The sequence below is a fragment of the Mycetomoellerius zeteki genome, unplaced genomic scaffold, assembly GCF_001594055.1.
Source record: "Mycetomoellerius zeteki isolate Tzet28-1 unplaced genomic scaffold, Tzet1.0 scaffold172, whole genome shotgun sequence".
Lineage (NCBI taxonomy): Eukaryota > Metazoa > Arthropoda > Insecta > Hymenoptera > Formicidae > Mycetomoellerius > Mycetomoellerius zeteki.
In genome coordinates this window covers 251869-267052 of record NW_017256675.1, presented here as the reverse complement: position 1 = coordinate 267052, position 15184 = coordinate 251869, and the positions used below count along the sequence as shown (strand labels likewise).

The window sequence follows — 15184 nt, the reverse complement described above, 5'->3', positions numbered from 1 at the left end:
AAAAAAAAATTAATTGCAATTAAGCAAAATTAATGCAAAAATGCAATTAATTGTATTTAAGACCCATTTTAACAGACTTTAATAGATTCTTATTAGACTTTTTAATTACTAAAATATTTTAACACTAAAAACAAAAAATTATGAGAAAATATTTCTAAAAATTTCTACGAAAGAATATACGTTCTAAAAGAATTTGTAATTGGAAAAAAATACTTTATAGAATATTATACATAAAAAAATGTCTCAAAATAAAATAACTATTAAACTGTGTTTAAAAAAAACTTTCCTTGAAAAACAAATTCTGGGACAGTTTACGATGATTTCTATTTTATGGTATTCTATTTTACACATTGTATTCAGAGAAACAAGAGTATATATAATAATAGGATATAGTACTCCTAATTTTTTCTTTTTTTAAAAAGAGGAATAACTTCACGAATTTTATATCATTCTTGAAACGTATTTTTTCAATAAGAAATGTTCCTTCCATAATGAACGATTTAATTAATTTAATAATTAATCTAATAATTTAATTAATCTAAAGATGTTATTTCAGCCGAAAATTAAGAACGCAGATTTGCTGAATTCCGTGCGGACATTTCTCCCAACCTGATCGAAATAGAAAAACATTCACACGGAATTCGAGAAATCCGAGTTCTCAAATTCTGGCTGAAGTAATATTTTTCGCAATAAATTATTTACAGATTTTTAAGACAGTCTATTTAAACTGAAAATTGTCACAAAGAAATTATTCACAAAGAAAATATTCACAAGAAATTTATTAAGCACAAAGAATCGGCTTGATCGAATATTTTTCATTCATGTATGTTTAAAATTAATCTAATTTAATAATCTAAATCTTCAAATTCTCAACGGTATATAATTTAAACTATTATAAATAAGGAAATCGCAACTTATCAAAGATAAAAAATTAAATTTAACCTGCGTAACTTCCAATGAAGTTCTAGTTAAAAACATTAAAAATAAAATGCAATTAATTGCATTTCATTATTTCTTAAAATTTTAAAAGAATTTTTATTAAATCTTTCATATTTTCTTATTTCTTTTATCTTTTTATTTAATGCTAAAATATTTGCAAAAAATAAAAAAATTATAAGGAAACATTTCACAAAAATTTCGATGGAAAAATATACGTTCTAAAAAGATTCACTGGTCGGGAAAAATATTCTTTACACACACTTTTATGTAGAATTTTAGAGGAATATTCTGATAAAAGATGTCTCAAATAATAAAAATACTGTAAATGTCTAAATAGGACCCCTTTTCTTTAGACAAATTCTAGAATATACAAGCTTTACCTCGTTTCTATTTTATGGCATATTTAGGTAAACAAAAGCACACTTAGGCCGTTATTCATAGTCGGTTCTTATTCCAAGTCTTAAGTATACCGTCTTAAGTAACGTCTTAAGACGCTAATGCAACCCTCTGATTGGTTCGTGACACCTCAAGGATGAACTTAAGACGATCTTGAATATAAGAACTGACTATGAGAATACCGACTTTAATACATAATAAAAATATTATTTATCTAATAAATACATTAATAACACTGTAAAAATTTCTCAAAATTAAGAATAATTTAGAAAAGAATAAAAAAATCATTAAAAAGAGTTAGATAGATCTTTAAATAATTAGGATTCCATCGAACAATTAGGATCTTTGAATAATTAGGATAGATTGCGCCTAATGCGCTTATAGATAAATCCTATCCTGAATATACAATTAAATATAATTCCGATATTGTTTATTTAATGCAAAAGTAAATCTTAATTCTTTGGATTGTATAATATAATTATAATTTTTTATTATTTCATATTGACGTTAAGATTATGAAAACAACAGTTAGTAATCAGATTACGAAAAAAAAAAAAACAGGTGGGTTCCATGTGCCTAACTACGGTACTGAGATATAGCGTGTATGTGTCACGTGTGTGTATAGGGGGAACATCTCGCGCGTGCATACTTGATTCTTGATCTTGTGTAACATAATGTTCACAAATCTTTTAGCACTAAATGCGCGATATAAATACAATTCCAAATGTTTATAAACAAACTTGAATTTTTTATATGTACATTTCGAAGTATTGTACATTTAATAAAATTAAAAATTATGAATGAAGAAGGTAACAATGATATGAGAATAAATAGAATTTAATATTACTATTAACCAATTACTTCCTCCACTCACAATCTTTAATGTTTCAATCTCTTATAAAATTGCGACATATATGGGATGAGAATCGGGATTTAAACCATGAATCGCCATCTACGAATCGATCGCTCAAAAATAGGGATATGTGGCACTCCTTTCATCTTAATATTAAGATGAAAACTCGTTTTGGGGAACACATATTTCAATATTCACAGATCAGGTTTATATCATTTAATAGTATCATTAGATTCTATTTATTCTCTGTCGACCAAACTTTAATCAATAATAATCACAGGGTAGAATAAATAAATCTCTTATATATGTCCGTTCCTACCATTAAAGATTAATGTTAATTTTAATTCAACTTATTTTTCATTTTTTTATAATTTTTAGAATTAGAAAAAAATGAAGAGTTAATTGAACCGAGATTAAAATTAATTTACAATAACAGAAACGGGCATCAAGGTAATAATAAGAACAATGTCATAATATTGATTACTTACGGGTCTGGCGATATTTGCCGGTCTATTGAGAAGCGAGCCCGTTTTTCTAGCCGAGGAAGAATGGTTCAGGGTAGGACTGATACTACCAAGTCTATTACCATTACTGTTACTGGATTCTCGACGCTGCTTTTTAGCCGGTCGACGTTCTGCACCGCTGTCGCTGAGACGCTTGGTGGTTTTAGCAACAGTCTCCTGTAGCAGCAGAGTTATTCAGTTTGCATATATAATACAAAATATAATTAAAAAAATACTTTTGGCAATTGTTGCTGAGAAATGGAAGATGGGTTCGCTGCTGACCTTTCGCGGCTTCGGTGTTTTGACGACGGGCGTTTTCTTCTCAGATACAGTCTCTTCTTTGAGTCTGTCGAATAAGGAATCTGGATCCAAACCATCCTCAAATACCTGATGCATCAATGTAAGTGATTGTTATTTTCAATGTAATCAATTTCTATTTTAATATTCCAGTAACATGTAAATTTTATTTTTTATTTAACTTTCAGCATTAAATTAATTCTATATATATATATATATATGTATATGTATGTGTATAAAATGCCATCACTAATACAATGTTCAACATATTAGTTAAGTTATTAATTTAATAAATTAATGAAGTTAATATTAAATTATTTATAACAAATTATAATACACCTATGAATAATTATCAAACATACGAAAATCTCGCTCACCTCTCCTTTGGCGATAAAATCTTCTATAGCTTCCACTGCATCTTTGAATGCTCCAGATTTGCTAGATTTCACTAAAGTATCCTTATACTCTTGGTAGGGCTTAATGTGGGATTCTTCTATCCATGCGCTACAAGAAAGACATCATTGAGAATTACAAATCATAGTAACATTCTATGAGTAAAATGAGATAAACAATCTAAAAATAGAACTTACTAATTGTTTGTCCCAAAGAAGAAGATACATTGTACTGGTCCCTTTTTAGCATTCGCAGGCTTCTTCAAGTCCTTTGAAGGAACTGATACCTTTACATGCATTATAACATCAACGTATAAGTACTGAGAGAATTATAATTAATGTTACAATACTAATAATAATCGTAACATTTATTTTATCATATACATCTTGAATTCAATTTCAATTTACGATCCATTTGGGAAACAAAATCATTGAAAATAATATCGAACTTTTTTACAAAATAAAAACAATATACTTATTTAAAAAAATAATGTTAACAAAATATTTTCGATGCTACACAATTATCGCGTGTACAAATCATTAGGTATAAACTTTTAATAATTTTCAGTGCATTTTAAAATTAAGAAAGATAAACATATATATAAGAAATAAATTTCCATCATTTTTTCCATCTGTAAACGCTATGTTTTATAATTACATGTAGCTTTCTCTTTATATCAGGATTAAACTTTTCGACCTAAGACCATATCCAGACTGTTCCCAGATAGAATATAGATGTCATAATAATATTATAAGGACGTCTCTTTCATTATCGCCCATATTCATAGTCAGACCTTGCACTTAAGAGTTCCTTAAATTTATCTTTAGATGCTCAGTAGCCAATAAAATAATTCGTAGAGCATCTGAAAATAAATTTAAGGAAGCCTTAAATATAAGGCCTGATTATGAATACAGACCTATGATCTTATTTGTCACTTACAAGCAAATTTATTGGTACTATATAAGAAAACTTATAAGTAACAAATGTCATAATAAGGTCCTATGGTACAATACTATTATGGCTCTGTTCTACCTCGGAGTTGATTGTGTATTTTGAAATTAAATGAAAATTACAAAAGTGAACAAAATTACCAAAACATGTATAATTTCAATGACCATTGCCTAGAATTTGCCCACTTTTATAATTTTGATTTCATTTCAAAGTATACAATCGACCCCTTGGGTTAATAATTCACCCTAATATTCGTACGGCCCTGCCGTGCACAGGCGGTTGCCGCGTAAAAACAGCTTCCAAAGAACTGCGGGAGTCATCCGTTGAACTTCCTAATCCTATTCTTTCTCTTTTCTTCTCTCACATACTCTCGCATGACAGAATATTCGTCTAGGGGAAGATATAATCCGATCATAATCCAATCTTATATTCAAGATCATCTCAAGTCATAATTAGTCTTACGATCCGATTCAAACAATATCGCGCAACGTCTATATATAAATAATATAACGTCTCAAGATCGTACCTAAGGACGCGTTCTTGACTGTAATATCGCGGAATATGATTACCGGCCTCACTGGAAACGTAGAAAATGCATCGTTGACAACCTCGGGGACCTGGCGTAATCGCAGACCGCTCGCTCGACACGCCGCTGACGTCACACGCATTTCCGCCAATCGGAAAGGGGGAGATGGATTACGCGGGACAAATTCTGAAGTCTCGGCGACAGCGGAACGTCCCGTGGTACTGGTCGACCCACAAGAAATTTCGAAACCTGCGGCGGGACGTGTGACTGGAAGGGTGGGGAGAGGAGACTCCATCCTGCTGGGAGCTCGCCGAGCATGGAAAGTGGATCCATGGGAGGTTGAAAGGGATTTAGGTTATAAGCCCCCGCGGCTTGCGCGCCAATTTGAATTCGAAGGTCGGGTGTGGCGGGAGACAACACTGCTCCGTACGACGCGATGCGCCGCGGCCAGTGGCGTCGACAGCTGGTGCACTCCGTCGCGGCGGCGAACGTCGACGGGGCAGAACGACGCGAAAACCGCCAAATACGAGCGCGCGCGCGCAGAAGCGATGTTAACGGGAAGAGAAGCGCGAACCCGCGTCGCGAAGCTTAGAGACAATCGAGGGGAGGGGGACTCCACTTACCCGGCCGGGCCACGGCGAGAATCCCTTCATCTTCGCCCTGAAAGTCAGAAAAAAAAAGATGTACGAGATGAAATTAGATTTTACGAACGAACACGGGATACACGATTGCGTTACCGCGCGCACTTGAAATACGCACCATACTAGATCACCCAGTTTGAATACTTCCGACATCGCGAGGACGATGAACAATGCTGAACGTACTACTCCGAACGTCAGCGAGCGACTGACTGGCGTGCGGAGCGTCGTTTGTGCACGACGACATGACCGCAAGCCGCGCCATCTATGCGTTCCCTTTTCGAGCTTCCCCCCCTCGCCGTGACACTTTACTTTGCGCTAATCGACTGAGATGCAAGTAGATAATATTTCTGTATATAACGTGATGAAATTAAAGCGTTGTTCTTCCTGAAACGTAAATATTGTGCCACGAAACTACTCGGAAAAACGACGAGAGAATTATTAAGGTTGTTTTCCGGCGTGCCGCGCTACTTCCGGCGGCTAGAGTCCCGTCCTAAAGAACGTTCTACAATGCAAACATCTGTCGCCTGTCGCAATGCTTCTCAACAGCCAATCAGAAACATCAATAATTGCTATCGACGCTTCCGAGTGCTTTCCGTTTAGTAACACAAATCGACATGTTCTGTCTTTAATTAATTTCTTTTTAAAAGGCTTTCTACAATAAATCATTAATAATAAATCCTAAATCAGAAGCTAGAAATTGACCAATCATAGTCGAATGTAAAAAGAATAATCGACTATGATTGGTCAATTTTTAGCTTCTGCTTCTGTCTTCTGATTTATTATTAATTATTTATTGTAAAAAGCCACTAAAAAATACAGAAGACAAATATCGTTCTATTTTTTTATTCATTGAATGCCAAGAAAGATAAAACAACATTTGTGTCTTTTAAAAGAAAAGCAGCCTTTGTTATTGGAATATAAAAAAAATATCTATAATCGGACCGAGAAATCTGTAGCCAGTTAACTTGCAGTTTTTACTCTGGATCTACAATAGGGTTTTAAGCCTTAAGCCATAAGAAATGGGCGAATCACAGTCGATTATTCTCCTCGGATTCGACTGTAATTGGTCAATTTATTACGGCTTAAGGCTTAAAACATCTATTGTAGATCCGAGGTAATTGATCAGTTTCTTATGGCTAAAGTCTTAAAACATCTATTGTAGATCCGGACTTAAGGCTTAAAACTCTATTGTAGATCCGGACTAAATATAAGATCTGACTACGAATACCAGTCTTTTTTATACTACACTATTGTGTATGCGGGATAATGCGGGGTCTGCAATAGAAGTCGTAGCGGTCTTAGGGTCTTAAGTCGTAGAAAATTGATCAATCATAGTTGGTTATTCTTCTCATATTCGACTGTGATTGGTCAATTTTCTACGACTTCTATTGTAGACCCCGCATAAATGTCGACTCGCAACTCACGACTGTGACTAACCAGTAACCAATCATCGCTCGGTATTCCATGTCCGCGCTATCCGAATTTCCAGATATTGAAAATGTGATGCTTGTAAATTTACTGATGATAATAAAATAAATATTTGCAGAATTAAAAAAAGGAGAAAGAAGGGATGATTGATTGTACGAATCGATCCAGTGCGATCGGAGCCTGAGGAACCTACGGTCCCGTAGATTGGCGTAGATCGAGAAAACGATAGACGTCACTCCAGGACGATCGCCAGCCGTCACGTCGATTACGACTTATTAGCAATACCAGCTGTCAAGACATCGATTGCGAACGCATTTTACCGTTTGTCTCGGGCTCGGGCAAGGGTGTCCTGCAAACGTGTACCGTCCTCTCAAGAAAAGTTTTCGCGATTTATAGTCTCGTAGCCGTGCCGTGCAAATCTGATCAGAAATGGACAATAACGCCCGTCATAATACGGTATGTCTACCCCATGACGAGACTGCAAATTGCTGTGATTTCGCGTTTACCAAAAGCTCTCGGACATAATCTTGTCTATTCGCACAAAATACTTTTTATTGTCACGTTGACAAGTCTGTGATCGTCAACGCGTTTCCTCGCGCGATCGTAGTCGGCTTTGTGTTTGTCCTGTCATACGCTTGTCCTTGTGTTGTTTTAATTCTTTCTGCGCAAAAATATCACGTCAGTGGTCTAATTTCCACCGAAGCATTAATTCACATCTAATGCAGCGTAGAATCAAAATTTAAATCGATAGAAATGCGTTTGACTATGCTCATTTCACTGTCGCTTCGAGATCCACAAGGTCTCTACTTCCAACGGAAACGTACTGCACCAAAGTGAAACCGATTGAGGATTTTGATGGAAATTAAACTACTGTTATCTATGATCCAGAAAAGCTTATACACAATAGTTGCTTTTCATTTGCACTAAAACTCAGATAAAATTCTTATTTATGAAGTCATAACTCAGTTGAATGAATGTTCCTTTTCATTCTGACAAGTAAGATTCAACTGAATTTTTATCTATAATGTACAAAAGTTCGAGACTGCGTGTTTTACTGAATGTTATTAAATCACATTAAAAAGAAGAGATTATAATTTTGTATTGTTATACAATAACTTTATTACCAAAGTAAGCAAGTGATATCACTATCTCAATATAAAATAGTCATAACTTTATATTTAGTATTATTTGAGTGAATAATGGAAAGCAATTAATATGTACATTTTGATTCAAAAAATTTTTGTTAGCTATTCTTGCCAAAGGCAGAACATTCAAAGGGTAATAATAGATGCTTTACTGCTTTTTTTTTATGACAAAGTGATGCAAGTGTCATTTTATGTTTGTAACTCACTTGAATGTCATGAAAGATAATGATGTTTGTGTCACTAAATGGAAAGCATCCAATACCTTGTGAGTTATATAGATTACTGAGATTTGTTTTACGTATTGTTTTATATAGCCACCTCAAATAGGTACAGATACCGGTGGTGAAACATCAAGTCAAAACGAAATTCCTACAGTTACTGTAGCAATGCCATTTTTGCAAGTCGACATGCTTGGACATTCTGGAGCGTCCACTGCTGCTGCACACTCTACGATAAACCGAATGGTAATATACTATAATATAACATAATAGGAAGGAGGCTTTTTCTTTGTAACTGAATTAACTTACAGTATATTAGTTGTTTTAAAAATAGAATATATAGAAAGTTTTAGTGTAGTTTTAATACAAATAAAGGACAAGCTCATTATTACATAACGTTATATAAATTACATTATTATATCAGTTTTATATAATTTATGTAGTCTATGTAATTTATGTAATGTTTTATGTAATTTATATTAATTTATGTAATTTGACATAAATGCGTGTAAATTACGTAATATTACATAATACATAAAATATGTATAATTTTATATGATTTGAATAACTGTTAACCGAGTAAAATTATTCAGGCTGATGGGGAAGAGATTCCACCTCCGAAACTAGATTTCTCTGCACCACCACCTTATGAAGTAGCTACAAAATTACCCAGTTATGAAGAGGTTCAGCGTGAAAAGACTCTACAGGGAGAACCGCAACCTCAAATACACATGGTATACGACTGGACTATTCAAGAAAATTTTAATATATGTAACTATATTTCGAAATATTCTGTTTCTAAGGAGCTCTAAATCTCTTTTTACAGTCAGGAAATATTAGACCACCACAGCAGCCTTTAACAATATTGGCAATAGATACTGAAGCTGCAGAAGGAGATCCAGAAAGTGGACTACTTGGCACAGATTTTATGTTCTTCACAGCGTTTCTTGGTGAGATATCGTTATATTATAAGTTAAAGTTTAAATTGATAAAAATTTAATACGAAAATATATCCTCATTCTACAAAATCTAATATCTTTCATAATGATAATTATTTGCATTAATTTACCTTTACAGTCGCATTTTTATTCAACTGGATCGGATTTTTGTTACTGATGTGTTTCTGTCACACTATTGCTTCTCGTTACGGTGCACTAGCTGGCTTTGGATTGTCTCTCACAAAGTGGACACTCATTGTTAAACACTCTACCGACCTTGCTTCGCGAGAGAATTCATGGCTGTGGTGGTTGATAATGGCATTTGGTTTGTATAATGTTTAAGACAGATAATTAAACTTACAAACGAAAGATGTTTTAAACGAAGGCAACTACTAAGAAGATACATTTTGATGCGATTTACTTTTCCAGGTGTTCTAATTTGTGTACGTGCCATCATTCAATATTTAAACATCAAACGAGGATGGAGATTACTGTCTGGAAGCGCACAGGAGCGTTTACTTTTTTTCTATTAAAAATCATTAAATCTGCACCTTTTTTTCTTTATCAACTTGGCTTTAGAACAAACAAGCATTTCTATGTGGGGTCATATTTGTATAATATATAATCGACTTTCTCTCTTAACGGAGAACATCGTGTAGATCGTAATATCTGTCAATCGTATCTATATATAACAAAAATGAGAACTTTAAAATGATTTGCCAAATTTGCTGTGTAAAACGGATTAGTACGACTAAAAAAAAATGACAAAAAGAATTAGCTCGTTTTTCGCATATACTCATATATATGGAGGGCATACAAACGCTATTTTATGTGATGTTATATATAAGCTACGGGAAAAAACAAATGTACATTTTTATTGCTCAAAATAATACGAACAATGCTTTAAATTAATGATTTTATTCGTTTTAAGCGTTGTTCATTTGAATGTAAATCGCTGAAGAAGGTAAACGTGCAGAGCACATGTCAAATTTATGAAAAATTGACAAGTCAAAATGAATCGCGTAAAGAGATAAAATATACGATTCGTTATTATTTCGAAAAAGTAAATTATATAAATAAAAGTTTTCTAATAGAATATAATACATTTCTAGTGTTAGAAAAGCTTCTAGAGATTGACTATTTACTAAATATGATAAGTATATTAATATCTGGCTTGTTTATATAGATATTATAATTTATATATATACATAAAATATATATAGCGAGAATTCTTGAGGAAGAATTCTGAAATATAAATAAAAATGATAAATATTACATATGTGTATTAAAATTTATTATATAAAGTAATATGCGAGTACATGTTATTCTGTGAGAAATTTCATTGTTATACTCATTACAACGATAAAACGAAGGAGTATTTAAAACTTTATATTTCTCCCCCTCCTTATGTTACAAAAATCGTAGTTCTTTAAATTTTGGAAAATTCTTGAACATTAGGAAAAATTGTCGAAATTGATCATTTAAAATTTTTGATAAATAGATATCATATTGTGTTACCAAAGTTCTGTACAAATGTATTAAATTATAATTGATATATCAATTTATTAAACACTTCTTAACTCGGTCTTTTACATATATGTGTATATTAGAACTTAAATATATTCATGTTATTAGAATAACTTAAAATTAATTTATAACAGTGTCAATATATGAATATTTCTGGACATTAGACGTCTTCTGATAGTTTTATAAAACATTATCAAAAAATTTTAAAATATCTATTGATGGTTTTAAAAAGATGACTAAATGTGTGTCTCTGTTAGATTATTTTCAAAAGTTATGTTTTCAATAAAATTATATATATTTATTTCGTATACTTTAATCCTGGAAAAGGATTTGCAAATCTGTAAAAGAGAAAAAATAATTGTTATACAAAAATTATTGCGTTTAGTCGGTAATACAGGCGATTTTAGGCTCTCCTTAAGTCTTTGCTAATTGGAGTTTGGATCTGCGCTAACTAGGATTAGAGTTTCCGCTAACTATGTTTCGAGTATCCGCTAACTAAGATTTGAATTTTTACTGACATTGAGCGAGATCGAGTCTTCACCGAGTTGATTAATATATACTGTCTAATACATTGCTTCACAAGAGGTCCCATGGTGTAATGGTTAGCACTCTGGACTCTGAATCCAGCGATCCGAGTTCAAATCTCGGTGGGACCTAAACTTTATTTTTTGAAGCTACAATAGTATTTTTATTAATATTCAAATAGTAATATTTGAAATAAAAATAAAATATTTCGCGTGCCTATATTTTTAATTATATATTCAGTTCAAATAATTAAATTCGCGCCTTATTATAGGAAAGTGATTTTCCTACAGTTTATTTGAGAATAGCAAAAAGCAATATAAACTGTATCAAAAATTTATATGGAATATTTTATATTTATATTTCTTGTGATGACTTCAAAAATGAGTACAATGAAACCACAATATATACTGTGACGAAATTCTTGTCGATTTAAATAAAAAGGAATACATAAAATAAATCAAAACATTTGTTGTTAAACATTTGTCGTATATATGTTACAAAGTGATTTCAGTCGACTTGAAGACGTTTGTGAAAACAAAACGAACTTTCAAGTTCCAATTAGGAAGCTCTATAATTGTGCTCTTAGAAAGTATTTTTAACTCAATCTGCTTTAAATCTCCGTTGTTTGAATTTATCAGGTCTAGTTCTACTCTATTGTAATTTATATATGGTATACTTAACTTTAATTATAATAAACGATCTGATTTTCCTAGAAGGATTTTTATTATATAAAGATTCTGGAAATAAGAATTTGGTTTTTATTCAGCGAGCTTTCATAAATAAAAAAATACGTGAGTAAAAGTGATGAATCATTTTGCATAATTCAATCTTACGAAATTTTCGAATATATTTTTGATATTAAAACATCTTTCACAAATCAATCGAATTGCTGCGATTAAGTTTCCATATGTCAAGATATTATCACCAATGATTAACTCATTAACGTATTGTTCGAGAACAGGTGTGTATCAAGCAACCCAGGATTCCCCAAGAATAAAGACAACAACCGACAAGTGCGAGTAATATTCGCGTTCACACGAACATCGTGTACGTCAAGTTTACGGGATAAGAATCTTATCGCGATAATCGTACCGAGAAGGAAATAATATGAAACAACCCTCGGAAGAAAATAAGAGCAGTTTGCTCATTAATGAGGATAATCCCGTGGTTTTTCTAGATGTGGCGATCGGCCCCGAAAAAGGTATCAACAGCGAGGTTATGCACGGTGCAAACACCGGCTCACGATCTTATTGTTTTCCAGTGGGAAGAGTTGTTATAGAACTGTTCAAGAATGTCGTGCCACGGACTGCGGAGAATTTTCGTGTTCTGTGCACCGGCGAGAAAGGTGCCGGGTTGAAGGCTCCAAAACTACATTACAAAGGAACTACCTTTCACAAAGGTGCGCAATACCGTGATCACGAGTGTTCAATTCCCTACAATTTTATTCCTTGTCATAATTTTAAGGCCTATAAAATATTTCTAAACCTTGCCATCTTGAATACTTGTATGACCCTTATTTATCTTTTTGAAGCTGGATAGAATTAGAATTCTTTTGCTGATGAGAATAGAAATTAAATATTTAAATATAAATATTAATATAAGTCAACACAGTGTGTTTTATCTTTGTTGCTTATTGAATGTCAAGAAAGATAGACTGATGTTTGTATCAAATTGTGTCACTAATATTCGTTTTTACTAATATAATTTAATTTTAGTCTTAGTTCAACAAACTCTTCATCTTTTTCTAGTTCTAAGAATTAGAAAAAAAATGAAGAGCAAGTTGAACCGAGATTAAAGTTAATCTACATTAGTAGAAAAAGACATAATAAATGGAATTAAGCACCCAAATTTAATTTATTATGATATTCATTTGTCACATATACATATTTGTTGCCTCAGGTTTTGGAAATATAAATCATTTATTTCTTTCTTTTTTAGAGTAAATAGAGTTAAAGTTTGATTTGACAATTGACTATCATAGGCTGCATCATTTGTCTTGCTTAAAATGTGGTTCTACAAGAGAAATTGGTAATTGAAAGTCTTAACTTTAGTCGTTCAAGTTGGCTATATCATTGGCCAATTTCACTGATTAAAACTTAGGATCACTTAGGACTTCCGATTATCGACTCACTGTAAAACCTACGTAACATTTGATAATCGATAAGAGATTTGTTCGTGTCGCATGCTCCAATATACACCTACCACAGCTTCTACTCACTCCAATATTGAAGTAAGTAAGAACTATGATAGGAGCATGTTGGAGTATGTGACGCGATAAACCTAAGGATAAAATGATTCCAAGAGCTTTGTGAACGTGAATCAAGCCACATACATGTACAATTTTGTTTGAGTCACCACAGTTTAGAGGTCTATTCTTTATATTATATATACTAATTGTACTTAAAATGAAACGGATATATATATTTTTTCTAAATTTAGCGAAAACGAAATAAAAATTTTAATACAATCTAGTGTAATGTACGATAAAAAACAGGTGTTTTGAAAATGTGGATCATTTATTCTTTTTGTTTCTTTTAAAAACAGAATAGAAATTGAGAGAGAGAGAGAGAGATTTCTTAAGACATACACATTTATACATACAGTTATCATACATATATAATATTATATTGCTGCAGTCATTTCACAGTTCATGATCCAGGGTGGTGATATTGTTAATTTCAATGGAACCAGTGGGGAAAGTATTTACGGTCCTTACTTTGACGATGAGAACTTTAAATTGAAGCACAACTTCTCTGGACTACTTAGCATGGTGAACGAGGGGAAGCCAAACACCAACAGTTCTCAATTTATCATTACCGTTCAAGCGTCCACGCACCTGGATAACACTAACGTAGTATTTGGAAAAATTGTAAAAGGCATGGGTGCAGTGTTAGAGCTGTGTAAAGTACCGACTGAAAAGGACATTCCAGTTGATGTAAGGCTATTCTTTAAATTACAAAGCTAATAGCTTCCTGGACCTGTAACAGTTTAGTTTCATGATTGATTTGTTTTTAGAAAATAAGTATAGTTGACTGTGGAGAGTTGAAAAAAGATGAAAATTGGGGATTAGAGGAGAACGATGGATCTGAGGATGTTTATACACCATGGCCAGAAGATTGGGATTATTCTCAAGATGTTAATAAGCTCACTGTAAATTATCATTCATATATATGTGTATCATTTCTGAAAATTATTATTTACGTACTGATATGCTAAATTATACCTTAATTTGAATATATTTACGTTTTTAGCACAAATTCATGGAAGATGTAATAACGAAGATAAAAGATTCTGGAAATAGTTATTTCACAAAGCAAAATTACGTAGATGCTAATAGAAAGTATAGGAAAGCATTACGATATTACGACTGGATGAACCGACAGAAAAATATGTCAGATACATTTTATACTTCACTGGTGGATCTTAGATTAACTTTGTTACTTAATTTAGCTGCTGTACGATTAAAGCAGAAAGAGTATCGTAAAGTCATAAATCTTTGTAATGAGGTAAGTAAATATTCCGTGAGAAAATCAGAAGTAACATATTTATGCCTTAACACATATTAATTTAGGTTCTGGAAACGGATAACACGAATAGTAAAGCATTATTTCGAAGAGGACAAGCTTATACTTCCTTGAACGAATATAAATTAGGATTAAAAGATTTGTTTCAGGTGTTTCAGCTGTGTCCTGACAAGACTATCTTAAAGGAAATAAAAAAAGTAAAAAAGATGGAAAACTTTTATTTAGAATTAGAAAAAACTACGTATCAAAGAATGTTTCATTAAATATGCTTTTATGATTTTAATTTTATATATATAATAAAATGATAAAAATTTTTACGTTTTTATTTTTAGATGTTAAATTGCATCAACATCGATATAATATAAACAATATTGAATTAA

At 32.3% G+C, this 15184-nt stretch overlaps 3 protein-coding genes and 1 non-coding gene across 4 annotated transcripts in view; 3 read left to right on the top strand and 1 right to left on the bottom strand.

Annotated features, from left to right (window-relative positions):
• Positions 1-5703, bottom strand: part of Ndf (Nucleosome-destabilizing factor) — a 49038-nt gene extending 43335 nt beyond the window's left edge. The window contains exons 1-6 of the mRNA XM_018445981.1: positions 5618-5703; positions 5482-5518; positions 3579-3667; positions 3366-3492; positions 2974-3078; positions 2677-2868 (exon numbers count right to left, since the gene is read on the bottom strand). Coding sequence (XP_018301483.1) covers positions 2677-2868; positions 2974-3078; positions 3366-3492; positions 3579-3667; positions 5482-5518; positions 5618-5652 — 585 coding nt within the window. The 5' untranslated portion in view covers positions 5653-5703. The remainder of the gene's footprint in view (positions 1-2676; positions 2869-2973; positions 3079-3365; positions 3493-3578; positions 3668-5481; positions 5519-5617) is intronic.
• Positions 5704-7146: 1443 nt separating this feature from the next.
• Positions 7147-10296, top strand: Ndfip (Nedd4 family interacting protein). Its single transcript, XM_018445966.1, has 6 exons — positions 7147-7383; positions 8387-8536; positions 8884-9024; positions 9117-9240; positions 9368-9553; positions 9658-10296. The coding sequence occupies exons 1-6, from the start codon at positions 7357-7359 to the stop codon at positions 9759-9761; spliced, it is 732 nt and encodes a 243-aa protein (XP_018301468.1). The 5' UTR covers positions 7147-7356; the 3' UTR covers positions 9762-10296.
• Positions 10297-11339: 1043 nt separating this feature from the next.
• On the top strand, positions 11340-11411 carry TRNAQ-CUG (transfer RNA glutamine (anticodon CUG)). The gene has a single exon. It is a non-coding gene; the product is annotated as a tRNA-Gln (tRNA).
• Positions 11412-12273: 862 nt separating this feature from the next.
• Cyp40 (Cyclophilin 40) lies at positions 12274-15067 on the top strand. Its single transcript, XM_018445955.1, has 6 exons — positions 12274-12481; positions 12542-12679; positions 13917-14215; positions 14296-14430; positions 14532-14786; positions 14852-15067. The coding sequence occupies exons 1-6, from the start codon at positions 12388-12390 to the stop codon at positions 15065-15067; spliced, it is 1137 nt and encodes a 378-aa protein (XP_018301457.1). The 5' UTR covers positions 12274-12387.
• Positions 15068-15184: the final 117 nt, after the last annotated feature.